We start from the raw sequence: 27,985 nt of genomic DNA on the forward strand, positions 1-27,985 counted from the left end.
GAAGATCCCATGAGCTCATTCAGCGATGTCTTCACGCGACATTGTGTGTTTTCATAAAGAAGTGACCTAATTATTTCACAGACTGCTCTTTTCCACAGCTGCAGACGCATTTCTGGAAAATAAGTAGGCTTTCAGAGCCAATGAATGGCGTTCATTCTTAAATGTCTTTCCGAAGACATGAATGTCCATTTGTATAATTAGGGGATTGTATCGCGCGGAAATTGGGTGTCCAGGCCCCTTTTTCACGTTAATGTTTCCGTCTGACCCTGCCAGCTGGAATGATGACACTGAATGCAGTTTCCTGTCATTTTATCTTTAATGGTTGAGCTGTACCAGTATGAGCGATCAGAGTATGGATATGTAGATTTAAAACATATTTTTTTTAGCTAAAACTAAAATAACCCATTCATTTCTTATCATTTGACTGCATTGAAATTTTGAGCAGAACAATAATGACTGAAACACCTAACATTGACCACCTTCCCATCTTTTGACCACCTTCCCATCAATGATATCAGAGCTGTGGCATGGACACATAGTGGCATTCCTCCACAGGTAGAAGCTCTGTAAGTTGGTAGGTTGAGTTGAATTTTGATTAGGAACCACAAGGAGGTTCAGAGGAGTATCTATGGTGGTGCAGAGGTATCTTTAGAAGGCCCTTCTGCTACATAGGAAGACATCAATATTAAAATGGCACATGGTAGGTGGGTACCCTGTTACAGATTTTGTAATGGGCGAGGTGGGTGACTTTCCTGCTCTCTACTACCTTCTCGGTGTATGCTTCTGCTATAAGTTTGTAATTTGTAAATAATAATTTTATGACACTCAAGTAGTAGACTGTTCCTACAACTACTTATTACTTAATCAAGGAGACAACTTAGAGAAGATACCCGAAGGATGAGACAGAGCTTACAAGTATTGCTTATTATCCTTGTCATGGATCAAAACACCAAATGTTTAACACAATGATTTTTTTTCCCTTATGATAATTGCAGTTATTTATAGGGAACTGAAAAATACAATTTTTCATGCAGAAAGCAAGAAGAGGTTTGGGCGAGTTGATTGACATGTTACATGCTTATCTATGGCTTTATCTATGGGTATGTGTGTTATGTACGGTATTATATATAAGGCCTGTTTCACACTTGCATTGTGGCATTCCAGTTTTCCGAACTGGCAGAGGATCTCAAACTGAAATTAAACGGACCCTTGTCATTTAATACATCCGGGTGCATCCGTTTCAGGCAGATCCGGTTGTATTAAATAAAAACGGAACAAACCATTGTAAGTCAATGAGCGCCGGATCTGTTTTTACGCTAACAAAAAAACTGGATCTGGAACCATTGACTTGCATTGATTTTCATGCCGGATCCAGTTTGTTCCGTTTCGCAGACCAGACACATAACCGCAGCTTGCAGTGGTTTTGTGTCCGGTCAAAAAAATGCAACAAAACGGAATGAATTGCATCCAGATGTATCCTGATCAGTTTTGTCCCAATTGACAATGACTGGATACAAAACTGATCTGTTTTGGCCCGGTTTTAGATCCTCTGCCGAATCTCAAAACCAAAATGTCACAATGCAAGTGTGAAAAAGGACTAATAAGTTGTGACTATTGACACGAACTAGTATGAAGGAGCATGCTCACTAATGACCTTTAATGTATCTTAATTTATTCAGATATATAGGAGATCACCTCTTGTCCACTGACAGTAACAGCAGCCATTTTGGAAGTTAAGCTAATATTGGTTTAATCTCATTAGTTAATTGATTTTACACTAAACACTTAGGAAGTATTATTCTCTAGTAAGTGTACTGTCATAATTATTAATTCAGGTTACAACATGTTGCCCCAAACTTCCCTGTATAGAGGTAAATGATAAAAATGTTGTCTTTCATAGCTACTACTAAGGGATGTAGTAGTTTACTACACACTGGTTCATTATGGAGTTTAATGTGTGAACAGTATGCAGCAAGCTCTTAAGCTCCCTCTTTTGGCAGCTGCCAGTAGCCAAAATGTTATCATTTAAAGTGGATGTTCCACCATAGGAAATTATGATCCATCCACTGGACAGACAAGTATCAGATCAGTGGGTAATTTGACCGCTGGGACCTCTGTCGGTTATGAGACTAGGGTCTTTGAGTCCCTGGACTGAATGGAATGACAGTCAAGGATGGATGCTGCCACCCCATTTGTTCTCAGTGCTCAGCTATCTCTGTCTGTCCCATAGCAAATTAATGGAACAGCAGTCACTCCATTCACTCCAGCAGTTGGACCTCACCTATCCTATGCGTAAGTCATAACTTTGTATGGTGGGACACTTTATTTCCATATTGGGAGATTTGGAGCTCTGTAAATTAATTACCTATTTTGGATTTTTTTAATAAAAAATTAACACACTGGAGATCAAGTATGGTATTCACTTTAAGGGGAGAGTTTATTTAATTGCTCCATGTTAGTATAACATTTTCTAAACTACATGGATATTTGTTTATCAATGCAGTTTATTTTTTATGTTTTATTCAGTCCAAAATTATTATCTCTCAGGCTATATAGTATATAATATTTCAGGCACTTTATCTTTAGACTTCTCCTGTCCAGGACTCTGGTTACCCAACCTCTCTTTCCTCTTCTGTTTGTGATCCTTCAGTTCCTTTGCTCCTACAGATTCCTTGTCCTCTCCCCCTGTTATGCATATTACCTTCGTCAGATCTTCACCCTCAAGGGTCATTCTCATTGGGTTCATTCTGGGAAGGCACCAACAGTGCCATTGCATCCCTGCTTGAACTGAGAACCTTTTGCATTTTACACTTGGAATGAAGCGCAAGTTGCTGGGTATTCATTAACACAGCATGGGCTGTTATGAATACTGATGCTCAGTGATGAACAAAGCTGTAATCCATAGGAGTTAGCAGTTCCTTTGACTGCTATGGGTTGCATCTAACTTATTCTACACCAGTTTCATAAGAGCTCCCAAATGGGCTACATCATGATGATTGATGACCACATTGCTTTAAGTCATTGCCATAATCCCACTACAAGTGAACCCTGGGAGGATAGTACAATGAGATAACCCAATAACACCTAGATAATTCAAATTCTATACATTTTTTCATTTCTTGATTCATATTTTCATATGTAGGATTTAATTTTATCCTCTGTCAATCTTATATCAACGCAAACTTCATCTGGCAATGACAAAAAGGAATGTGACTTCAATGGAAAGACCATTTTACCCACATCACTTATATATTATGCACTGAAGGTCACCATTTTGACCTAGACACACAAAACCCATGTGGGTTTAGAAAAGGCGTGAACATTTTTTGAAGAAAAAAATGGGGTGAAGTTCTTGCTTTGACACCATTCACTGCTTGGCTTCTCAGCTGTGATGGGTCAACCTGACTGTCATCTTATTTCTCTGGAGGATTCAAACTTTGCTGAAATTGGGTGTTCAGCCCAGACTAATAATGAGTGTTTATTTTATTAGTATTGATATATAATAAATGTAACCAAAAACTACACAACAGATCCAGAGAAATAAAAATGAAAAACTCCTTTATTTTTTTTTTTACTTGAGTAAAAAATTGTATTCTTTAAAGCACTGCCCCTCCATAACTTTCATTGTTAAAGATAATCCGCATAAAGCTAAAAAATTTCATTATAACTAAAATAAAAAAATTCCAACTGAAAAGCGGGCATTATAATTTCTAATTTATCAGCCTGTGAAATGGTCATGTCACACAGCATGGAACAGTAATTGTACATCATTGGAAATGCATGTTAATCATGGACAGGGGCAAGATGCTTTAAGGCCTTTTCTCCAGGGTAATTGTGATTTTTCTACACAAAATTTGTCTGATCCATAAAAAAGGATTCCTTTGTTTGTCTAGTTTCAGAAAATGTCTAGTATGTTTTTCTTTGTTTAGAGCATGCCATTTGGGGGAAAGTATGGACCCATATTAAAACCCGTTGCTCACCCCCAGTGTTCCTGGTCTGAGATGATAAAGGTATATAGTGCACTTATATTTACTTCACTTTGTTACGTGTTAGGTAAAACAGAAAAAAACGGAAGGTGTCTTGTTAAGATTGACCCCAGTTACAGCAGTTTTGTCAAAGCTAATGGGCATTATTTTATGTTATCCGTCTTCATATGGACATAATTTACTTCATAAATATTTACATTGTTCAAACAGAAGGGATGAATGCAGACCCCATCGCTGTACCATATGATTGTAAAGTTATCCATTGAACTTTACTTGAATATTATATGTTACACTAATGGGGTTGACATATGGGAAATGTATTGTGGCAGTGAACTGTACAGTAACACAAACTACATCTAGAATATATATTAGAGCATTTTGCCACAATCACTAGTGTTAGGTGATAACAAAACTTTAGTGACTGGTCTTTTCTCTTCACTTATGATATATCCATATGTCAGTTCTGTAGACTACACAACGGGGAAGATTTATAAAAACTAGTGCAAAAGAAAAATAGAATGTCTTCCATAGCAACCAATCTGCTCATACCTTTCATTTCCAGCCTAACTTAAAAATCTGGAATCTGATTGGTCATTATGGATCACACCACTGTTTTTGGTTGTACTAGTTTTTCTTTTCTGTCTTTTTATGTTATAAATCTTCCTCCATATATCTTTCCCCTGCATAATAACTTCTATGGAGCAAGGAAACTATCAATAGATTTGGACTGCGCTGTAGTTAACTTGCTGACTAGCAGGGTTGATTGATATTTCGTAACTACAACGTGATGTGAGATGTTGTATTTAAACTTTTATTTTAAGTCTTATTGTTGTTAGTTGATCAGTGGATATTCTCCAGTGATTGCGTCATTCCATTCACCATATTTTTTTCTAACTATATTGACGTGCTAACACTGTGTCTTACACGGACAACCCCATTATGTGTTCTGTTGTGTGTTTTCATCATCTGTCTAAATTTGTTTCTTTTTTAGTATTTAGGATCCATGCTGATCAAGGAATTGCGAGGAACAGAGTCAACACAAGATGCCTGCTCAAAAATGAGGGTAGGTTGCTACATACAGCATGATTTTTATTTGTCACACATGCACACAGTCTGAAATTATGAGGGTAATTATTTGCTTGAGTTCATTTTGAAAATTCAGACTTTCAATAGCAATGTTTATGTTTATGTTTCATTTTTAATTTCTGTCCACATCCTTGTTGTTATACTTTATTCAAATTTGACCTGATAATTGTTATGTCACAGTTAGCATTTTCAGCAGTCGTGTCTTGACAACTAGTTATGATGTTTTATTGCATCAAATCAATGTGTCCTACAACCAGGACGCGTTTCGGCAAGCATGCCTTTATCAACAGGTAAGTATATACTCAAGAAATGCAGGTATATACACTCACCTAAAGAATTATTAGGAACACCTGTTCTATTTCTCATTAATGCAATTATCTAGTCAACCAATCACATGGCAGTTGCTTCAATGCATTTAGGGGTGTGCTCCTGGTCAAGACAATCTCCTGAACTCCAAACTGAATGTCAGAATTGGAAAGAAAGGTGATTTAAGCAATTTTGAGCGTGGCATGGTTGTTGGTGGCAGACGGGCCGGTCTGAGTATTTCACAATCTGCTCAGTTACTGGGATTTTCACGCCAAACCATTTCTAGGGTTTACAAAGAATGGTGTGAAAAGGGAAAAACATCCAGTATGCGGCAGTCCTGTGGGCAAAAATGCCTTGTGGATGCTAGAGGTCAGAGGAGAATGGGCCGACTGATTCAAGCTGATAGAAGAGCAACGTTGACTGAAATAACCACTCGTTACAACCGAGGTATGCAGCAAAGCATTTGTGAAGCCACAACACGCACAACCTTGAGGCGGATGGGCTACAACAGCAGAAGACCCCACCGGGTACCACTCATCTCCACTACAAATAGGAAAAAGAGGCTACAATTTGCACGAGCTCACCAAAATTGGACTGTTGAAGACTGAAAAAATGTTGCCTGGTCTGATGAGTCTCGATTTCTGTTGAAACATTCAAATGGTAGAGTCCGAATTTGGCATAAACAGAATGAGAACATGTATCCATCCTCTGATGGCTACTTCCAGCAGGATAATGCACCATGTCACAAAGCTCGAATCATTTCAAATTGGTTTCTTGAACACGACAATGAGTTCACTGTACTAAAATGGCCCCCCCAGTCACCAGATCTCAACCCAATAGAGCATCTTTGGGATGTGGTGGAACAGGAGCTTCGTGCCCTGGATGTGCATCCCTCAAATCTCCATCAACTGCAAGATGCTATCATATCAATATGGGCCAACATTTCTTTTTTTTTTTTTATTCGCTTTATTGAACACACAAAGCCAAATATAATGACAATCATTGTACATATTCCACTTCATAGTGTACATCAGTATAGTCCATTAGTTATATAAAGAGTACAGGACTTTGCATAACAAACAATACAATAAACAATGTGCTGTATCCTCTTGCATGCCTTTTTTTTCCTTTGTCCAAACATGAGGTAATTGTTTAAATGAACAAAACATTCTAGATATGGCTTCACCTACTTGGCCAGTTCTTTCGCCTACACCCCCTGTTTCTCATTATCAAAGTGAGCATCTATTCAACTTGTTCTGCATTCAAAGCTCCAGTCATCCCTCGAACAGAATACGCAGTCCTAGGAGACACGCACCATGCCCCCCACACTTTTTGAAACTTGGTCGAGCAGCCTCTGTTTTTGTACACTATGTTTTCGTATGGAATGATAGTGTTAACCAGTTGTTTCCACTGCGTCAAGGTAGGTGCCCTATCACCCATCCATCTCAAGGCTATTGCCTTCCGCGCTAAGAACAAAGTCTCCCTCAGAAATATCCTAGTGTGATGAGAGTATGTAGTTTCATCCAATATTCCGAAAAGACAGGTTTTCAGGTGCAATGAGATTGTGCTTTCTAGTAGATCAGAAAGCAATTTCGTTACTTCATCCCAAAATGATTGTATAACTGGACATGCCCAAATAAGGTGCCAGAAATCAGCACCCTCTGATGTGCATCTATGGCACTCGGAATGAGTACGTCTACCCATCTTGAATAGTCTGGATGGAGTTAGGTAACTTTGATGTATCATACATACTTGTATAAATTTATTATTTATGGCCGGAGACACAAGTGTGGGAGATTCCAGTACGCCCTCCAGATCTTCATTGGACAGATCGGGAATCAGGACTTTCCATTTATCTAATACTAGCATCGGGGAACCTTTCAGCTTGGCATCTAAGAGGTGAGTATATAGTGCTGATATGAAGCCACGTGGTCCTTGAGAGCGTATTACACCAATCATTGGAAATGAGGACAAGAGGACCGGGGTGTCTCTATAGTGCATCTGCATAGCGTGTCTCAATTGTAGGTATCTATAAAATGCTTGTCTCGGAAGTTCATATTTACGGCTCATGGATTCAAAATCACCGAAAACATTATTACTATAGATATTTCCCATTGTGATAACCCCATGTTCCTTCCAGAATGCCCTGCCTTGCAATGTCATCAGATCGGGGAACATGGGGTTATCCCAAATCAGGGTCTCCAGCAGTTCCGTCTCCATATTATGTAGCCGTTTACATGCTGTCCACACCTGAACTGCCACTCTATGAATTGGCAATAGTCTACGTGGGAATAACTTTGGCCGTTCCAGAACCGGCCATAGATTAGTGAGTCCCAGATAGTCAGCAAGTTGTTTTTCCTGCCTACAGAGAGAACCTGTCGAGTTTAACCATGACTTGATATTCCTTAATTGCCCTGCAAGGTAATACATGTGAATGTCTGGCAAGGACATCCCCCCTTCTTTTTTAAAGCGAGTTAAGTTCAACATTGACAGCTTGGGCCTGTTTGCCCCCCAGATGAAAGGCGAAATCAGAGAGGTAAGTCTCTGAAAAAATACTTTTGGAATCAAGTAGGGAGCGTGCTGTAGGACATACAGACACTTCGGCAATATAATTAGTTTTATCAGATTTATTCTCCCTGACACTGACAGAGGCAATCCCTGCCACACCCTACATTTATCTTTGCAGTATGTTATAAGTGGCTGAATATTTAAGGCATGATAGGATGTGACATCTTTTGTTATGTATATCCCTAGGTATTTATAACTTTCTACAATAGGTAGGTCCTGTCGGCCCACAACATCCCCCATCTGATATAGTGGGCACAGAGTCGACTTGGACCAGTTTATCCGTAATCCGGAAAATTGGCTGAACTGTTCAATTATAGCTATCGCCCTAGGGAGTGTGGTTTCCGTCTGTGACATGAAGAGCACCATGTCATCAGCGTACAGACCCACTCTATCTTCCTGTTCCCCTATTCTGGTTCCATGGAACTACGAGTCTGCCCTGATTCGTATAGCCAACGGCTCTATAGCTAAGGCGAATAATAATGGTGATAGGGGACATCCCTGCCTGGTACCTCGTCCTAATCTAAAACTTTCAGAAAGCATCCCATTCACCAATATATCCGCTCTTGGATGTTTGTACAACATTTCTACCCATTGTATAAATTTAGGTCCAAAACCAAATTTCTTAAGAACCAGGAATAAATAAGGCCATTCAACAGAATCGAACGCCTTTGCTGTGTCCAAAGACGCTAAGGCCCACTTTTCTTGCCTTTGGAGCCCAATCTGTGCCACCACTTGCACTCTCCTAATGTTATCAGTGGTGGATCTCCCTGGTAAAAACCCGGATTGATCAGGATGGACCAAGGTGCAGGCTACCTTGCCGAGTCGTATAGCTAAAATCTTTGCAATGATCTTATAGTCAATATTTAATAAAGATATCGGGCGATAAGATCCACACTCATCCGCATCCTTTCCCGGCTTCAACAATACAACTATAGTTGCGTCATATAGTAACGGTGGGAAACAGCTATTTTTAAATGCGTCTGTATACATACTTAACAGCACCGGATTGATATGGGAGGCATATTTAATATAGACTTCCAGTGGAAGTCCATCGGGACCAGAAGCTTTCCCCCTTGCTAACTGTGTTATGGATTCCTGTAACTCTAGGGCAGTTATCGGGGCATCCAGGTTCTCAACTGCCTCCTGTGTCAGAGTAGGGAATTCCAGGTCCTCAAGGTATTGTGTGACATCTTCTATCTCGTAGTTTACCCTAGACTCGTATAGATCCCTGTAATATTCCTGAAATCTATTCGATATAGATTCCGGCTCAGACAGTATCTGTCCATCTTGTGCCTTGACTCGTAATACCGCAGGGGAATTCTGATTTTGTTTAACAATGTGAGCCAAAAGCTTACTAGATTGGTTACCCAGTTCAAAGTATGTTTGTTTTGTAAAAAACATTTTCCTTTGAGCATTTTCTCTGAGTAAGGCTAAGTATTGTCTCCCCATTGTCAGCCAAGCATCTCTGTTCACATCGCTTGGATCAGCTATGTATGCTGTTTCTAACCTTGTGCATTCTTTTGCTAATCCTTCCTCCTGTCTAGCCGCCGACTTTTTAATATATGATATAGTGGACCGCAGACAGCCTCTAAGGTAGGCCTTCATGGTTTCCCATAATAACATATTATCTGCTTCTTCTCCATGGTCCTCTAGAAACACCGCCAATTGATCGGGAATGCGATCAGACGTTCCAAACAGGGTCAGCCAAAAAGGATTGATCCGTGTTGAGCGTCTGATCGCACCCCCACCCAACATCAGTCTCAGCAGCACTGGCGCGTGATCGGATATACCTCTAGATCCGTATTCAATGTTGTATGTTAAAGAACACATATGTGAGTTACCCAATGCATAATCTATTCGCGACAATGCGTTATGACTGGTCGAGTGACAGGAATATTGCCTGACATCTGGGTACTTAAGGCGCCACATATCCAACCAGCCCACCTCCTCCAATAGTGCTGCTAGGGATGTCTTATTATGAAGTCGATTATCCCCAGTCCCTGCCTGGTGGTATCTATCGAGCTCCCTGTCCAGGGTCATATTAAAGTCTCCAAGACCTACTATGCGTGCTGATGGATAAGAGGCTGCAAAGCCTACAGCTTGCTGCATCACTTGCAGGGAGAAAGGTGGAGGGATATATATACCAATGATTACATACAACGTACAATTAATATATGCAGCTGCAAACACATATCTCCCGGCTGAATCTATCTGACACTGTTCCAGTTCCCATCTAAGGGATTTAAGCACCATCAATGACACTCCCCTGGACAAGGTCGTATGGCACGAGTGTTGTGCCCATTGAATCCAAGGTTTCTGCATTCGCCCTGTATTCTCGGCTGTCAGGTGAGTCTCCTGTAAACATAGAATATGTGGGTTAAAATTCCTGACCGCCGAGAACACCATAGTGCGTTTTCTCGCCGTCCCTAATCCTCTCACCTTCCAGGACATTATTCGCAATTCTGACATGGTGATTTGGTTCTATGGACCTCATTTACCTCTCGCCCCTCTTCCTTCACAACAGCATGACTGATACAGCACATAACGGATAACGAGTAAATTGTCAGGCTTCTCCTGACATGAACTGTGAGTGCCCACATGGTGTATCCTTGAAGCATGCACTGCACTCTTGGCATGTAACAAGCAAATCTATACCACGTTTGTTAGGTGGCACCACAAGTAAACGGGGTGTGCATTTGGTAATTTCCCAGTAGCACTATAAATCTAATAACTGATATGAATGTGAACCGTGTCTAACTCGGGAACTCGTTCCCTAACTTCTAGCGGGAGCCGGTCCATGCCCAGGATAACTAAGTCAGCAGGAGACTATACCCCTGTCCGGGTCTCTCAGCTCGTTTGATCAACCTCCAACACATGGGAAATAATAGACCTGTTCTCTTCATTCTTTTCCTATCACTTTTCCTTTCCCCCTCTCTGACCCTGTCCGGGTATGAACATGTATGTGACAGATAACAAAGGAGAAATACTATAACAGCAAATAAGAGTATCCTAGCTTTCCCAAAGCTGAGTTCATACACATGCATATAACGTTACCGCTGACAGTATGTTTAAGTCCCCGGCTCTCCTTGCCATGCCGACAACAAATCTTTAGTGTCCATAGCTTCATCTGGGAGCTCTTGCATTTCTCCCCCTTCCGTCCAGCCAGTCAGTGGCCTCTTCAGGGTTGTTGAAGAAGCGGCTCACTTCCCCATCCACCACTCTTAAACGGGCTGGGTATACCATAGAATAGGGCAGATTCTTCTCTCTTAGCCTCCTTTTCACTGTGCTAAACGTCGCCCTTCTTTTCTGCAATTCAGACGAAAAGTCCGGGAAAACCATGATGTTGCTGTTTTCGTACTTGAGTTCCCGCTTGGTACGTGCCATCTGCAACACATGGTCTCTGTCCATTGAGTTTAGAAGCTGTGCAAGCAGGGGTCTCGGTGGGGCCCCCGGTGGAAGAGTTTTGGCAGGTACGCGGTGTGCTCGTTCTATAATAAACGCTGCTGAGAAGGTCGCCTCTGGAAAAGAGCTGCGCAGCCATGTAGTGACGAATTCACACGGATTGTTGCCCTCTGCTTTTTCGGGCATTCCGATAATCCGTAAGTTATTACGGCGTGTACGATTCTCATAATCGTCACATTTTTGTTGCCAGAAGCTGACCTTCTGCTCCAGCTCTTGCATTTTCGTGGGTATTGGTTGTAGGCGATCCTCCACATCAGATATTCTGGTCTCAGCTTCTTTTACGCGATCCCGGATAGCCTGCATGTCATGGCGGAGTAGGCCTATGTCCACCTTCACCTCCTCCAGTTTCCCCACCATCGATGTACGACAGGTAGCTATTGCGTGCAGTAGTTGTTCAGTAACTTGCTTTAGGGATGGTTCGGTGGTCGCTTGCTCCGCTCCAACTTGCGCAGGATCCTCCGTTACCACCTCTGTTGATGAGGTGCGTGCGCCCGCGCCATCTTGGTCTACTTCGTGGGCAAATTCTCGGAGACGTTCTACAGCGGACTGCGCTTTGTTCCTGGACATATTTACAGTTGTGTTCAAAATTATTCAACCCCCACTGAAATTGAGTGTTTTGGCCAGTTTGACATTGATTTTGATCATTTCAGTCATCTTGTTTACAATTAAATCAAAGAGGCACTTGTAAGTCAGACAAATATAACATAACATTTATAATGAAATAACCACAAATGTCTTTTCTCTGCTCACATCATTATCAGTTTTATTCAACCCCCAAGTGATATTCAATCTTAGTACAACATCCTTTTCCAGTTATAACAGCTTTTAAACGTAAAGCATAGCTTGACACAAGTGTCTTGCAGCGATCTATGGGTATCTTCGCCCATTCTTCATGGGCAAAAGCCTCCAGTTCAGTCACATTCTTAGGCTTGCGCGCTGCAACTGCTTTCTTTAAAGGGACACTGACAGGGCCAAAAAGCATATTAAGGTATATATATATATGACCGTACAGATCTTATAAAGTGTATAAGAATCATGTAAGTATCCCCCCTGTCCATCTTATAACTACAGTAATGTGAAGTTTTATAACCTGTTGGAATCGGGTTCAATCTGCCCAAGGGGCGGTGTTTCACCTCAGCTTGCGCCCAGCCAGCCACGCCACAACTGCCGTTTGAAGCGCCGCCCAGCTCATCAATATTCACTTCGCTGGGCTGCGCTGGGCGGCTACTAGTGTCCCCGGCTATCTTCAGCGCATGCGCCCGGCACCCTCACTGGCCGGGATCGCATCGCGCCTGCGCACAGTCTCATTCTCAGAGGCCCCCCATGACACTTGATGACTTTTACAGAAGAAACTGTATATTTTGGGGCACAGTGTAGGCTATATGTGTATAACATAAACATATTTCACATGAAAACTTACAATTACTTGGCTTGGCCCTTGGGGATCTCGGACACCACTTCAACACTTTGGCCGGGGGCTCGGCGGAGCTGACGTTGTGTTTTATCCTAATGAGAAAGATTTCATAATAAGGATTTGGAGAAGGGGCAGAGGGATAGCAGAGCAGGGAGAGGCTGGTGCTGCTACTAGGGGGTCATACCATGGGGGAGAAATAAAGCCCACCATAATGCCCCCCCAGTAGAAATAATTCTCCTTATAATGTGACAGTGCCCCCATAATGTGCCAGTATAAAATACCCCTATATAGTGACCCCAGTAAATGCCCCCATAGTGCTCCTCTCCCCCTAGTGCCCCCCATAATGTATCAGTATAAAATGCCCGATATATAGTGCCCCAGTAGATGCCCTCAGTGTCCCCCATAATTTGTAAGCATAAAATACCCCTTCTCAGTGCCCCCGTAGATGACCCCATAGAAGTCCTCTCCCCCCTTCCCCATAGTACCCACCACAATGTGTCCCAGTATAAAATGCCCCTATACAGAGCCCCCATATAAAATAACCGTTCTTTGTGGCCTCAGTAGATGCCCCTATAGTGCCCCCAATAATGTGCCAGTAAGACGTGCCCCCATAGATGTCCCCCAATAATGTGCCAGTAAAATGTGCCCTCATAGATGCCCCCCAATCATGTGCCAGTAGCCAGAGCCCCCCCTATATCATGTGCCAGTAGCCAGAGCCCCCCTACATCATGTGCCAGTAGCCAGAGACCCCCCTATATCATGTGCCAGTAGCCAGAGGATCCCCCCATCATGTGCTAGTAGCCAGAGTCCCCCTATATCACGTGCCAGTAGCCATAGGGCCCCCCTATCATGTGCCAGTAGCCTTAGGGCCCCCCCCTATCATGTGCCAGTAGCCTTAGGGCCCCCCTATCATGTGCCAGTAGCCTTAGGGCCCCCCCCTATCATGTGCCAGTAGCCTTAGGCCCCCCCTATCATGTGCCAGTAGCCTTAGGGCCCCCCTATCATGTGCCAGTAGCCATAGGGCCCCCCCTATCATGTGCCAGTAGCCATAGGGCCCCCCATTTGCCAGTAGCCACCTGTATTGAACAGAAAAAAAAAAACACTTATAATTACCTCCTTGGCAGCGATGCGATGCAGGCCTCTTCCGGCCTGTGTCCCACGCTGTACGGCTCAGGGCTCAGGCGGCGCGATGACGTCATCGTGCCGCCTGCGCCGGCCTCTGATAGGCTGCCGGCCTAGTGCCTGCAGCCTATCAGAGGAAGGGAAAGGCACACACCTCTCCCTCCCCTGCCGCACAGCCATCTGTATCGCTGTCCTGAGGACGGCGATACAGATGACTGGAGATGAGCGCTTCCACAATGGAAGCGCTCATCTCGGTGTGACACTGGTTGTCCTGTCTGCCTAAAGTTAGTTGCGGGCCGGCGTGCGGGGGCCCCTAAGGACTCGGGGGCCCGGGGGCAATTGCCCCCCTTGCCTCTATGGAAGCGCCGGCCCTGTATATAGGAATAATACAAGGTACCGCCTATCATGACGTCACACGCCCACAAGGGCGGGAACTTACAAAAATATCACTAAATACTAAGCAATATATGCAGAACGACAAAGAGAACAAATGAACTGGAGTATCCTAAATAAGCACATATCAAATACCATATTATCAGATGTGGGATCCTTCAATGGACAGTAGATGTCTGAAAAAAACATAATAATTAAATCATAAATGATATGATTAAATCACATATCCTGTTTAGGCCCCTCGGATGCAAATTGTCCAGCGTGTGGACCTAATAGACCTGTTGTGATTGAGGGGGGAGTGAGTCATCCAGTCCACAATCTCCTTCTCTTTGTCTTCAATAAGAATGTGGCATCTTTCAGAAGCCAGGGAGAACTGTGGCCTACTATTACAACAACTACTACTACTGGCCAGTGCCACTATCCACATTCTGACTCTTGAATGACAAGGCCTGGGTCTTTTTGCATTTTTCCTTTTTCCATGCATTTTGTTCTGAGGCCTATAAATGAAAAGTCATGGGTTTCCTATAAATAAAAAGTTACAGATTTGGTACACAGATTATTGAATGGTACTAGCAAAATTCCAATATAGAGGTGCAATTAAAGTAAACTGTCTTTGAACCACAAGGTCTGATGCAGTAATTAATTCTCTAACACGGATATAACAATGCAATCTTTGCTGTAAAATGTCTTTGAACTATGCGTTCAATAACACGGGTATAAAAATGGCATTATTACAGAATTGTTTTTACTGTAACTACCCGTTATCTTGCATTCGTATGCAACACATTAAATAACACGGATATAATAACGGCATTATTGCAGTATTGCTTTTGCTGTAACTACCCATTATCTTGCACTATTACGAAATGCGTTTAACAACATGTGTATAATAATGGCGTTACTGCCGTAAAATGCTTTTGCTATAACGGTTATCATGTTATCTTGCAATAATATGCACTACATTTAATAACACAATATATTTTACTTTGCATTTGTCCAGAATAGTTAGCTTTCATTACTGTGGGATATGAAAACTATGGCGTTCTAGAGTTGTTCTCATCCTACCAGACAACACCCTAAAACGGATGTTACATGCTCATTTTAATGCAAATTTGCTTAAAGGGACACTGACAGGCCCAATAAGCATATTTAGGTATATATATGACAGTACAGGTCTTATAAAGTGTATTAGAATCATCTAAGTATCCCCCCTGTCCACCTTATAAATACAATAAAATGAAGTTTTATAACCTGCTTGAATCGTCTTCAATCTTCCCAAGGGGCGGCGTTTCATCTCCACTTGCGCCCAGCCAGCCTCGCCCCAACTGCCGTTTTGAAGCGCCGCCCAGCTCATCAATATTCACTTCGCTGGGCGGCTACTACTGTCCCCGACGCAAGATCCGGCACATGCCCAATACAATCCTATGGGCATCGGCCTCCGGCTCATCTTCAGCGCATGCGCCCGGCACCCTCACTGGCCGGGATCACATCGCGCCTGCGCACAGTCTGCATCTCAGAGGCCGATGCTGCCTCTGCTTTATGCGCATGTGTCGGGCACAGTTCAGAGCAGCGCTTCAGAGTAGCCGCCCAGCGAAGTGAATATTGATGAGCTGGGCGGGGCTTCAAAACGGCAGTTGGGGCGAGGCTGGCTGGTTATAAAACTTCATTTTACTGTATTTATAAGGTGGACAGGGGGGATACTTAGATGATTCTAATACACTTTATAAGACCTGTACTGTCATATATATACCTAAATATGCTTATTGGGCCTGTCAGTGTCCCTTTAAACCCCATCTTCCTTGTGGTCCAGGTTTCAGAGATGTCTGCAGTTTTCAGGAAAGTGCAGCAAGCCTATATAGAGGCGTGTGGGGAGAAGGCGGGAGTGGTAGTGGTAGATGGTGGCAGTGCTCACGTTTGTGGCTGTCTTGCTCCTGTGCTGTCTGGGCGGCGCAGTGAAGAGGGGGTGCACCTGGTGTTATTTCCCTAGTACACTCTGATCAGAGTCTACTGCCTGTTGGAGGGTGGGATGCCTTTGGTGTTGCTAGTAGTAGGTTTAAGGGCAGGAAACACAGACAAGAATGAAATCAGAAGAACTCACAGGGGGAGATTTATTATGAGAGGAATATTTGAAGTCAGTTTTGCTTGAGTCTTTGTTGGCGTAATTTATTCCACATTTATCAAATGTTGCAGGCTGATTGATAAAGTTGTCTTAATTAAACCTAACACCTTTGTCTAGAAATGCTACTCCAGTTTTCCTAATTCACCCTCTTACTGGAGTGAGATTGCAATTTAGTTTTTTTTTGTGTGACTTTTTAAAAAAAGTCTCAATGATAAATCTGGAGTGAAACTCATTAACATAGCTAACCACACCCACTTTTCCACCCACATTACAAAACTGGAGTGAGTGGTGTAAAAATGCAAAAAGTTTAAATTTTTTTGCGCAAACTAGTGCAAAAAGGCACAAAAGCCTTTTTGCCCATTTTGCTACTTTTTGACTCCAGAATTCTGGAGTGAAGGAATGAGAAATCAGGGCCACAGTCTTTACTGAGTTGGATAGAGCAAATCCTATCCTCATGTAAATGGAGGTACAAAAGCTTGTTATAACACCGTTCTGGCACAACTCTAAGGTCCTCTGAGACACCTTGAGGGACACATCACAAATTGCTGTGTGCATTTCCTTTAGGGCTCGTTCACACGACCGTATGGCTTTTCCAGTGTTTTGCGGGCCATTTTTAACGGATCAGTTTTGTGTTTCAGTAGTGTTTCTGGTTCCGGTCCGTTTTTCCGGTCCACTTTTCTTTAAGGCATATACAGTATACAGAAATGACATAGAAAAAATTGATCTGGCATAACATTTTCAATAGATGGTTACGCAGCAATGGAACGGATACGGAAGACATACGGAGTACATTCCATATGTGTTCCGTTTTTTTGCGGACCCATTGACTTAAATGGAGCTATGGAACGTGATTTGCGGGCAATAATAGGACATGTTCTATCTTTGAATTGAACAGAAAAACTGAAATACGGAAACGGAATGCATACGAAGTACATTCCGTTTTTTTTTTTTGCGGAACCATTGAAATGAATGGTTCTGTATACGGAAAAAACGGCCCGTATACGGAATGCAAAAAAACGTTCGTGTGAACGAGCCCTTAGTGGTACAGTCTCTCTGTTCTCAAGAAGTAGGGATATTAACAGGGCTGAAAGCCTTTAGAACTGAACAAGTGCTGCAAAATATATATAAGGCTACTTTCACATCTGCATTTTCCTTTCTAGTGTTGAGATCCATCATAGGTTCTCAAAACCGGAGGAAAACGCTTTAGTTCTGTCCCCATTCATTGTCAATGGGGACAAAACTGATCTAACCGAACGGAATGCACCAGAATGCATTCAGTTCTGTTTCGTAGCGTTCCCATGACACACACAAAAGCGCTGCAAGCAGCGTTTTTAAGTGCGTCATGGGATACGGAGCAAGACAGATCTGTCATGAAACACAGTGTAAGTCAATAGTGACGGATCGGTTTTCTTGGACACAAAAGAAAATGGATCTGGCGCCCATTAACTTACAATGGTTTGATCATTTTAGAGATAATACAAGTGGATCCGTTCATAACGGATGCAGACGGTTGTATTATTCTAATGGAAAAGTTTTTGCTGATTTAGGACCAATCCGGCAAAAAATGCAGATGTGAAAGTAGTCTAACCAGAGGCCAATACCTTTACAGTAGCTGGCCAAGTGCTGTGAGGTCTGTAGCAGTTGGTTTATCTCAAAGACAACTCCTTGCACCTCTTCCACACCTGGGTATGGTTTACAGGAGTCCACTGGAGCTTTTGTGGGATCGGAATGGCTGGACAGACTGTCAGAGACTGGCTGGCAGGTGTTATTTCTTCAGAGGTCTACACTAAGGTGATCATTTATCAAACTGGTGTAAAGTAGAACTGGCTTAGTTGCCCATAGCAACCAGATTCCTCCTTTCATTTTCCAAAGGAACTGTGAAAAATGAAAGGTGGACTCTGATTGGTTGCTACGGGCAACTAAGCCAGTTCTACTTTGCACCAGTTTGATAAATGACCCCCTAAAATTTAATGGCTCATTTAGACAAATAGATAATTGCACAGGCATTTACATGCAGAGAGTTTAATCTACAAATTCCCTCATATTTGATCGGATACTCTCTTAAACGATGGTCATTGACTGTGTTCAGACAGGTCTAGTCATCGTGCCTATCGGCGAAAGGTCACATGACGCACATTTACATTACCACCTTTCATTAACAAGGACCGATAATTTATTTGTCCGCATTAGCAACGCTGAACAAGCGTTTTTAGTAAAATCGTTCAGTCTCCACAGACATGGTGGCACAAGTCACATTCCTTTACTTAAATAAAGACCACAACCACTCTTTAATTGGATACAATTAGGCTTGTTCTTTTATTAAGGGTTACCAAAATAAATATAATTAACCACAATAAATAATTTTAAAATCCCAATAAAAAATAACCATATAATAAACAATAAATTCACCATAAATAATAAAAATTATGTGGCACACCAAAATCCACCCAGCATTATCTGGCCATCCTAAAATAATTATTTTTAAGTGACTGTGCCACCATGTGTCCCCCAAGTGATGCGTTCTGGGGGGGGCCCTGTTATTCACATTACACGATTATCGTCCACCATGAATCGTGTTTGAATCATAACGATTATCTACTCATCTAAATGAGACTTGACTGTAAGCACTAGAAGAGGAGGGGCTGTACAAGCTTGTAGCTCCAGCATTCTTCTGCCACAATCTCAGAGGGGCCCTGGTGTCTGTGAGCAGACAGATATACTGATTTTAGAAGAGTACAGTAATATTACATCAGCAACAGCAAAACAGCATAAAGCATCATTTAACATTTGGACAGTCACTGGTATACATTTTCCACAGCAGTAGCATGAATCATTGTTCGATTGTGTATGATATGGACACATCTGAATATACTCTGCAGTCAGTATTGCATAAATACAGAAGGTGTGTGGTATCTTTTTTCAGTATTGTTGGGTTTGTTAGAAAAATATGACTTCTATTCTCAATTTTGCCTTTACAGAACGGAGCTAACACAATTATCATTACAAGGGAAATAGAAAATAAACCTGCAGGGAGGCACTTATTTTTCTTAACTGACAAAATCTGTTGATATTTGCTCATTATTACTAGAATTCTGTTCCTGGGGAAACAGTTGATTTTTCTTTGCATTGAAGGTGAATATAAAAGAAATATGTAAGAAAGCTTGTTCATGCAACTGTAAAGTTGTATCCAATAGCAACCTAGGCTTACATCAAGCACCATCACCCCATTAACCTGCTTTTAGTGGGGGTCCCAGGGATTGTACCCCCACCAATCACATATTGATAGGCTATTCTTAGGATATTCTATCAGTGCAAATTCACAGAAACATGACATAGAATCATATATGAAATGACAGGTGAAACAGTTTGTTAAAATTCAAAACAATAAAAAATACTGAACAAAAAGAACAAAAATCGAAATGTTCAAAAATGTAGAGCTGTGTATTAAAGTAATGGGTATGCTGTTCCCACCAAGCCTTATAATAGGACAAGAGTGGTTGTGATGGCAAGAATGGGAGTAGCAGTGTTCACTGTGGCAGTCCTCACCCAGTGACTCCCCGGGCCATGCAGTGATGGAAGGGGTGCAATCTTTCTTCCCCCCAAGGCACATCTTGGACGTTGGGGTCTCCTGCCTGGTGGTGGCTAGGGTGCCCTTTGTGTTAGGTGGATGAGCAGTAGGGTGCAAGGCATGGGGGCTGGCGGATGAAAGAGGCAATGACCAGGCCGTTTGATTAGGATAAAGAGAGTCTTTTTTACTGAAAAGATGATAGTAGTCACAGGTACCGTGTGTCACGCTCTGGTGTGGGAGGGAAACACCATACTGAGCAAGAGGGAAGGGGGGAATAGGAATCAGGCCTGAGGACTAAGGAAGGAAGATAGACACCTCCTAGTAAAACCCTAACCAAAATCCTGACTGACTATCATTATGAACAGACCCCAGAGGTAGGTGTGTTCATATTCAGGAATACCTAGAGTCCTATCTAGCCCTATAGGACCCTGGTACTAATGGCAGGGACAAAACTACCTGTTCCTCCAAAAGGAAGGACGAACAGGGGTCTCCCTCAGGCCTAATACAAACATTAGGGAAATGCAACACACAGAACCCAAACAAAATACAAAAGGGAAAGGAAAGACTTAACTTCAAAGGAGCAATGGAAGTACCAGGAACTCCACCGAGATCCACACACCAGCAATCCAAAATTGAAACTGAAGCTATAAACCGCACAGCACTGTGGGAGAAGCAACTATAGATAAGGAAGGTTAAATGACCACATAAGCAACACATGAGACAAGGGGTGTGGCCAAACCAGAAACAACACAGACGCCTATTAATCCACAGGGAAACCTGTCAGATCAAACCACGTGTTGCTAGTCTCACCGATCTCCTGCCACCTGTCGTGAGAACGTCCGTGACACCGCCTTGAAGTATTTCACAGAGTAGGCTTTTCCCAAAAGGCTGTATATAGAAGGTTGTAATGATGGTAGACGTATTCCCTGAGTCTCTCTTTAGATACATTTTGCAATCTTCCTAAATGGCCACAGGTTTGCAATCATTCCCAATAAACTTTCTGCAGTTCCCAGCTGAGGGATGCAGTCTTTAAATGGGTGACCAATCTGTCTAAAAAGTGTGGCAGGTGCCAGAAGCAATTAACCCTTTCCACCTTCAGTAAAGTCTGTTGCCATCAATGTGTGTTTACCTTACTGCATTCCAGCATGGATTTAGATTGGTCTTCAGCCATCTGTAAATATTGAGTGCTTCCTTTCCTCTGAGAATAACCCTTAGTAAAGTTGCTATCTGGCAGTTTAATGTTCCATGAAATGGTGTTTTACTGGCTAAGACTTCTCCTCCACCAAAGCAGGTCTAGTCTATACTTCTGCTCACTAGGGACTCTCTACTCTACAAGCCAGGGGACCAGCCTGTCTCCTGGCAACCAACTAGGGACTGCCAAATTAGGTATTGCCTACCTATATATAATGATTAGGGGTACATAGTGTACACATTTTAACAGATTTTAATGTGTGAAACACAGCATTAAATCTTTTAATAGTATATTTTAACAGTGAATCACAGTGTTATCCCTTTAACAGTGAACCACCTGGTCACTGCACAAGGGCTTTACTAAATTGGCTAAGACAGAGATGGGCAAACTGCGGCTCTCCAGCTGTTGTAAAACTACAACTCCCAGTATGCCCAGTATGCCTACAGCTATCAGCCTACAGCAGGGCATGATGGGATTTGGAGTTTTACAACAGCTGGAGAGCCCCAGTTTGCCCATCACTGGGCTAAGACATTTTTTTATAGTGAAATACAGAAATTTGGTATACATAGTAGTGGGGAAGGTGACTGAAGGTTATATGTCTTCCTGGTGCTGGATGCCAAATAAGTGCCAACAAGCCAAACTGCTTTTGCCAAGGTTTTTAGATAAAGGGCTTGGGTAGCAACCTGAATATTTACCAGAGATGAAGAAAGGCATAGCTGTACCTCCGCATATATTAAAGTGTATTTTTTATTAGAATTCTCTTCCCTTATTATAGCTTTTTATTATTAAATTACCTCTGCATAGTTACCAAATTGTTCCTACTCGGTTAAAGGGTTTCTATCACTTCATATCACATATTTAGGTGTCAGACACTAGCGATCCGCTAGTGTCTGCTCTAACAAACCATCCTAATATGATAGGTTTTGGGGCAGCCGTTTTGCTAAAATAACAACTTATATCTATATGCTAATGAGCCTCTAGGTGCTATGGGGGCGTCATTAGCACCTAGAGGCTCCGTCTACCTTCCTAAACTGCCGCCGCCCAGCGCCTCCCTCCAGCCCGCCCATCTCCTGCTGAATGCGATGATCTGCGATCCTCTCCGTGCGCGTCTCTGTTCTGCGCATACGCAGTGAATGCCTGACCACTTCCCTGCTCAGACAGCTCCACTGCGCCTGTTCCTCAGAGCACTATGATGTCATCGGCGCAGGCGCAGTGGAGATGTCTGAGCAAGGAAGCGGTCAGACATTCACTGCGCATGCGCAGAACAGAGACGCGCACGGAGAGGATCGCATTCAGCAGGAGATGGGCGGGCTGGAGGGACGCGCTGGGCGGCGACAGTTTAGGAAGGTAGACGGAGCCTCTAGGTGCTAATGACGCCCCCATAGCACCTAGAGGCTCATTAGCATTTAGATATAAGTTGTTATTTTAGCAAAACGGCTGCCCCAAAACCTATTATATTAGGATGGTTCGGTAGAGCAGACACTAGCGGATCGCTAGTGTCTGACACCTAAATATGTGATACGAAGTGATAGAAACCCTTTAACATTCACTCATCCATGATAAACAGTACTGCTCGCGCTCGTCATGCAAGATCCATATACCCTTACTGCATTTGCTGTATACGGATTTCTTACTCTGAAATCGTGCATGCTCCTGTCCTCTTCCTGAAGTATAGTCTGCTCAGACAAGCAATAATTCATCAATTTCCAGCTGATCTACTCTTTGTGCTGACGCAGGTGAATTATGGCTGCATAATGACATCTGAGCGGGCAACAGGATCTGACTGGCCTACCGTACCACAGTACCAGAGGATTCTTTGGTGGGCCCAGACTGTACCATAATGGGCCCCAACGATCCAGGAGAAAAAAAAACATTTGGCTGCTTTTGGAAAGTTTAAAGCCAATCACATGCCAATAGGATCTATTTATTTAATTTAAAACCTATTAAACTTTATTGATGTATAAAGGGTTGGCCCCGAGAATAATCTCCTCTGGTGGGCCCAAGTTACCGCAGTCCAACACTGGTGGGCAAGCAAGGGAACACTGAGATCTGTGCTCTCGAGACAGGAAAAATAGCATTGTGAGAAGTGAGAGTAGACTGAACAAGTCGCATTGTACTGGAAGATGAAGCAATGTGTTCCTGCCCCCACTGCCATGCAAGATAGGGGATTTTTAAAGGAGATGGTGCCTGTGCAGCACGCCAGACCTGCAGGGTATTGCGAAGTGAGGTCACGGTTATGGGCAATCGAGGGTTACTCACTGTTTGGAGGAGAACCCTGGGCAGGCATGCGGCAGTGAAGGAGAGGCTGACACAAAGTTCCTCTGGGGCACACTCTGTATGTAGGGACCAGGCCTGATGGTGGATGAGGTGCCCTGGATGTTGCAGGTGTTTTGAGTGCCTGGGGCAAGGTCCCTTTAAGGATCGTGACGCCAGTGCCTGTAACGGTGGCACACCGGTTTCCAGTAGCAATAAGTGAGGTACACAGGTGGTATAGTGAACCAAACGTTGCTTTACTTTAAAAAGTCCAACTTTGTACATACAGTTGGTAATGATGCAGTCCCTTTTAGCATATTTTCCACAAGCAGGCTTACATTCAATAATGGCAGGTAATAATCTTGCAAGATACTTGGAGGGTAAACAATTAATGCTTCACAGACCAGGCTGCACTATCTCCACAGCTATTCTGGCTGGTTGTATCCCAAGGCCCGGATGCCTAAATGTTGGCTTTTAATCCTTGGTAATAAATCTTCCCCCCGTATTGACTCTTGCCTCTCTTTATAGTACCTCTGCCCATCAGCTTACTTATCTGAGCTGGTTGTACTGGCACTGCTTGGTTGGAAGGTGTCTGCAGGTTTCTCCCAGGAGGAAAGTTCTTCTTCTGGGGTGACTCTTCTGAGCTAACTGTGGCTCACTTTATCAACAGGCAGGCTATCATTCTTCACTAGCCTCCTGGTAACAACTAGCAGCCAGGACTATCTAGCTGCATGTCAGGAGGAGGCCCTCAGCATATCTCTGGCTAAGATGCCCTCTCACTTCTGTGTCCACAGACTCCTGACTACAGACTAACTCCTCCCTGTCTGGGCCTGAACATTTATACTAGGGGCTCCCTATCTCCCTCTAGTGTCTAGGATGCCTAACTACACCCTAATAGGCCTGCTATGCATATCAAAGGGGAACAATACATGTAAAAACACATAGAAAATACATTAAAGTACATGGTTAAATATAATATTACTGTCCCTTAGGAGTAGGAGTAACACGTGACCCAATTGACCCTTGTGTAGTGCCCACCCCTATCTAGTGGGACACTACATAACCCCATGCTACAACGTTGCCTGTCCTCGGCGCAACATAAAGGGGCCCTGCCCAGCTGGAGATTGCACCTGGAAGACAAAAATAATGCAAAGCAGGAACATACATCTACATTTGCAAATACATATGTATTTATCAGGCAGTACTGCTGGCTTAAGGACAAGTCCGGTGAAAAGGGGCGTCGTTCTCTTCTCTCAGGATAATATAAGGGAACAGGGGGCGCTGACCTGGCGCAGCGTATCAATAATACCAGGATAGTCCATAATAAAACAGTAGTCCCATAGAAAATGCAGAACAAATAACAATTCTTGGAGGCTCAAAGAATAAAAATGAGTCCGTGCCCAGGTTTCCTTCTTGTGATTAGTTAATGCAAGTGTTAATTATAGTTACCCTCAAGCCATGAATATAGTGTAGAAGAACAGAATCTCAGAGGCTCACATACATTGGAGTCCATCTCTGGGTGCATTTCCTTGGAGTATAAGTTGCATAATAGAGCAGCATCTCAGAGGCTCACATACATTAGAGTCTATCTCTGGGCACATTTCCTTGGAGCATAAGTTACATATAAAAGTCACAGGACATAAAAGTCCACATTATTAAAAATGACGTATAAAATAAGTGCTGTAATATCCCTTAATCTACCTGAAAAGGGGGTTAAAAAGGGTTAAAGGTGCAAACAAGAATGAGCACAACTTGGCTTTTTAGTTCTGGAAGCAGGCAGGTAATCCTGTTAACAATATGGCCTTGATGCCTTTGGTATTTTCAGTGGCTGACCACTACCACTGAGCCGTGGAAAAACTGGCAGCAGCAACATAGGACCAAAACAAAGGACTCCTGTCCTGAAAGGGTTAATCCACTTTGATAGGGTCCCTTGACAAAAAGTAATCACGTAGTGGCCTGGCAGGCCTACTCACAGGGGCATGTCAAATCCACTTGGCATAAAAGTGGTATTCCCTGGTTCCAATTGCAAATTGGGCCTGTATTGGGATTCGACAGACGGATGGGCCCACAAAACGGTATTGGGGGGCAACTGCAGCATAAAAGGACCCCTAATTCGTATTGGCCCCATAGGCCTAGGGGTAATTACAGTTGGTGACCGCATCGGTCCAGGCATAATAATCGTGGGCTGCTGCACTGGCCTGGGCACCGCCGCTGCAAGCGGTTCTGTAGGTTCAGGGATGACTGACTCTACACGGCGGTGTACGGTATAAGAGGGCCTCCTTGGGGGCCTTACTGCAGCTGCAGACACTATGGGTGGCCGACTGGCAGGGACAGGTACCCTTACCTCAGACCCAGCGATGTCCGAGTACTGGAGTCTACTTTCCTCTTTCCTTGGTGGAGTCCGGATCCTGGCGGTAGCAAGCCGGCGCAGGCCTCGCAGCTGTTCCTCTAATCGGACGATTTGGTCATCCAGGCTCTCGGGCTCAGCGTCGCTGTCTTCCGATGATGCTGTCGGCACAGGTGGAGTAGTTGGCACATCCGGCGCAGCCGCTGCAGTCTCAGGTGGGGCGTCTGGTCTTTTCCCTTTTCGGATGTTATCCAGGGTAGCATGGAATCGCTCCAAGTTTTCTAACTCCTTTAGAGTCTTCTCCCGGCGGGGCAGCTCAGGGGACGGATACGGGCTCACCCACTTTTCCACCACTGTTGGTTGCCAGAAGACGTTCGGGCCAATGAAGGAGCCCCGCTCTTAAAAGGCATTATGGGCAGGTTCTGGAGAGCGCTCAGGTCCGCGCTCGCAGCCAGTATAGTCCTTGTCTTCTTCCCAGTCCTCCGGCTTCTTTTTGGGACGGGTCACAGCAGTGGCGTAAGGGCCTCGCAGGCCCTCGGCAGGGGTAAATTCCACCTCCTCTCCCTCGCGGAGGTTATGCATGTGTTCCGGGAGGTAGCTCCGCTTGACGGACCTCCGGTTAACATAGAGGTCCCTGCCGGTAGTATAATCCTTTATGAAGCCGAAGCCTCTGTCTTTATCAAAGGCCACTACCAACCCCTTTCTCCTTTCCAGGTGGGGTTGGTTGTCGGTGTGGCGCTCGTGCACGGTCTTGCTCAGTTCTTCAAAATAGATCTTGGTTCTGGTCGTCTTTTTGATCGCGGCCTCCCGTATCTCTGCCATTAATGCTGACCACTTAAATGAGGGCTGGTAAAAGTCTCTCCATGAGCCATAGTAGGTCTCAGGCTGCGTCCTCGGTGGCGGGCAGGTGGGTCTCTTTGGTCCCGGAGAGTAGGCCGGTGGAGCATCCTCTTGTTCCAAATCAGTAGGATTCATTTTTAATCCACCCGGTGCTGACATTTCTTCAGAGCAGTCTTCACTCTTCAACATGCTCGATCCTTCTCTGGAGAGCGACAGGGTGGCACCAATAATTATAGACAGATCCTCCCATTGCTCCGGGAGGCCGCCCCCCAGGTACTCCAGCATGGGGAAGGTGGAGTCCATTATAGCAGACATGCAAATGTCCAGACAGGCCGGTGGCGCGGACATATAGCCTTTCCCGCACTTTTCAGCAGAAGGCGCCAATTTTTCCCGCCAGCAAAGTATGAAGATGACGCAGCAATAAATCCAGTCAGGTTAAGCCGCCATCTTTGAGCAAAACGCTGTCTATTCACTGACAGCAAGCGGTGGCTTAAATAAACGGCAAACAGTCCGTGCAATATACAGTTCTTCACACCGCAAATTTTACAGTCCTTTGGCCCAGCAATTTCAAATAAACAAGTCCGGCTTAGTCACTTTATAGGCATATAATGGCACACAGTATTGTAATCCACAATGGCGCGGAATGATCGTATCCTGTTCGTGACGCCAATTTATACAGCATGCCAGACCTGCAGGGTATTGCGAAGTGAGGTCACGGTTATGGGCAATCGAGGGTTACTCACTGTTTGGAGGAGAACCCTGGGCAGGCATGCGGCAGTGAAGGAGAGGCTGACACAAAGTTCCTCTGGGGCACACTCTGTATGTAGGGACCAGGCCTGATGGTGGATGAGGTGCCCTGGATGTTGCAGGTGTTTTGAGTGCCTGGGGCAAGGTCCCTTTAAGGATCGTGACGCCAGTGCCTGTAACGGTGGCACACCGGTTTCCAGTAGCAATAAGTGAGGTACACAGGTGGTATAGTGAACCAAACGTTGCTTTACTTTAAAAAGTCCAACTTTGTACATACAGTTGGTAATGATGCAGTCCCTTTTAGCATATGTTCCACAAGCAGGCTTACATTCAATAATGGCAGGTAATAATCTTGCAAGATACTTGGAGGGTAAACAATTAATGCTTCACAGACCAGGCTGCACTATCTCCACAGCTATTCTGGCTGGCTGTATCCCAAGGCCCGGATGCCTAAATGTTGGCTTTTAATCCTTGGTAATAAATCTTCCCCCCGTATTGACCCTTGCCTCTCTTTATAGTACCTCTGCCCATCAGCTTACTTATCTGAGCTGGTTGTACTGGCACTGCTTGGTTGGAAGGTGT

At 43.8% G+C, this 27,985-nt stretch overlaps 1 protein-coding gene across 6 annotated transcripts in view; it reads left to right on the plus strand.

The window, feature by feature from the left end:
• ANKS1B (ankyrin repeat and sterile alpha motif domain containing 1B) overlaps window positions 1-27,985 on the plus strand; it is a 203,478-nt gene that overhangs the window by 140,356 nt on the left and 35,137 nt on the right. For 4 of the 6 annotated variants that reach the window (XM_040439672.1, XM_040439698.1, XM_040439688.1 and 1 more), the window contains 2 exons: window positions 3,930-4,010; window positions 4,978-5,049. In XM_040439672.1, coding sequence (XP_040295606.1) covers window positions 3,930-4,010; window positions 4,978-5,049 — 153 coding nt within the window. The remainder of the gene's footprint in view (window positions 1-3,929; window positions 4,011-4,977; window positions 5,050-27,985) is intronic. The other 2 variants (XM_040439708.1, XM_040439715.1) reach the window with 1 other exon arrangement.

Source organism: Bufo bufo, chromosome 1, assembly GCF_905171765.1.
Source record: "Bufo bufo chromosome 1, aBufBuf1.1, whole genome shotgun sequence".
NCBI lineage: Eukaryota > Metazoa > Chordata > Amphibia > Anura > Bufonidae > Bufo > Bufo bufo.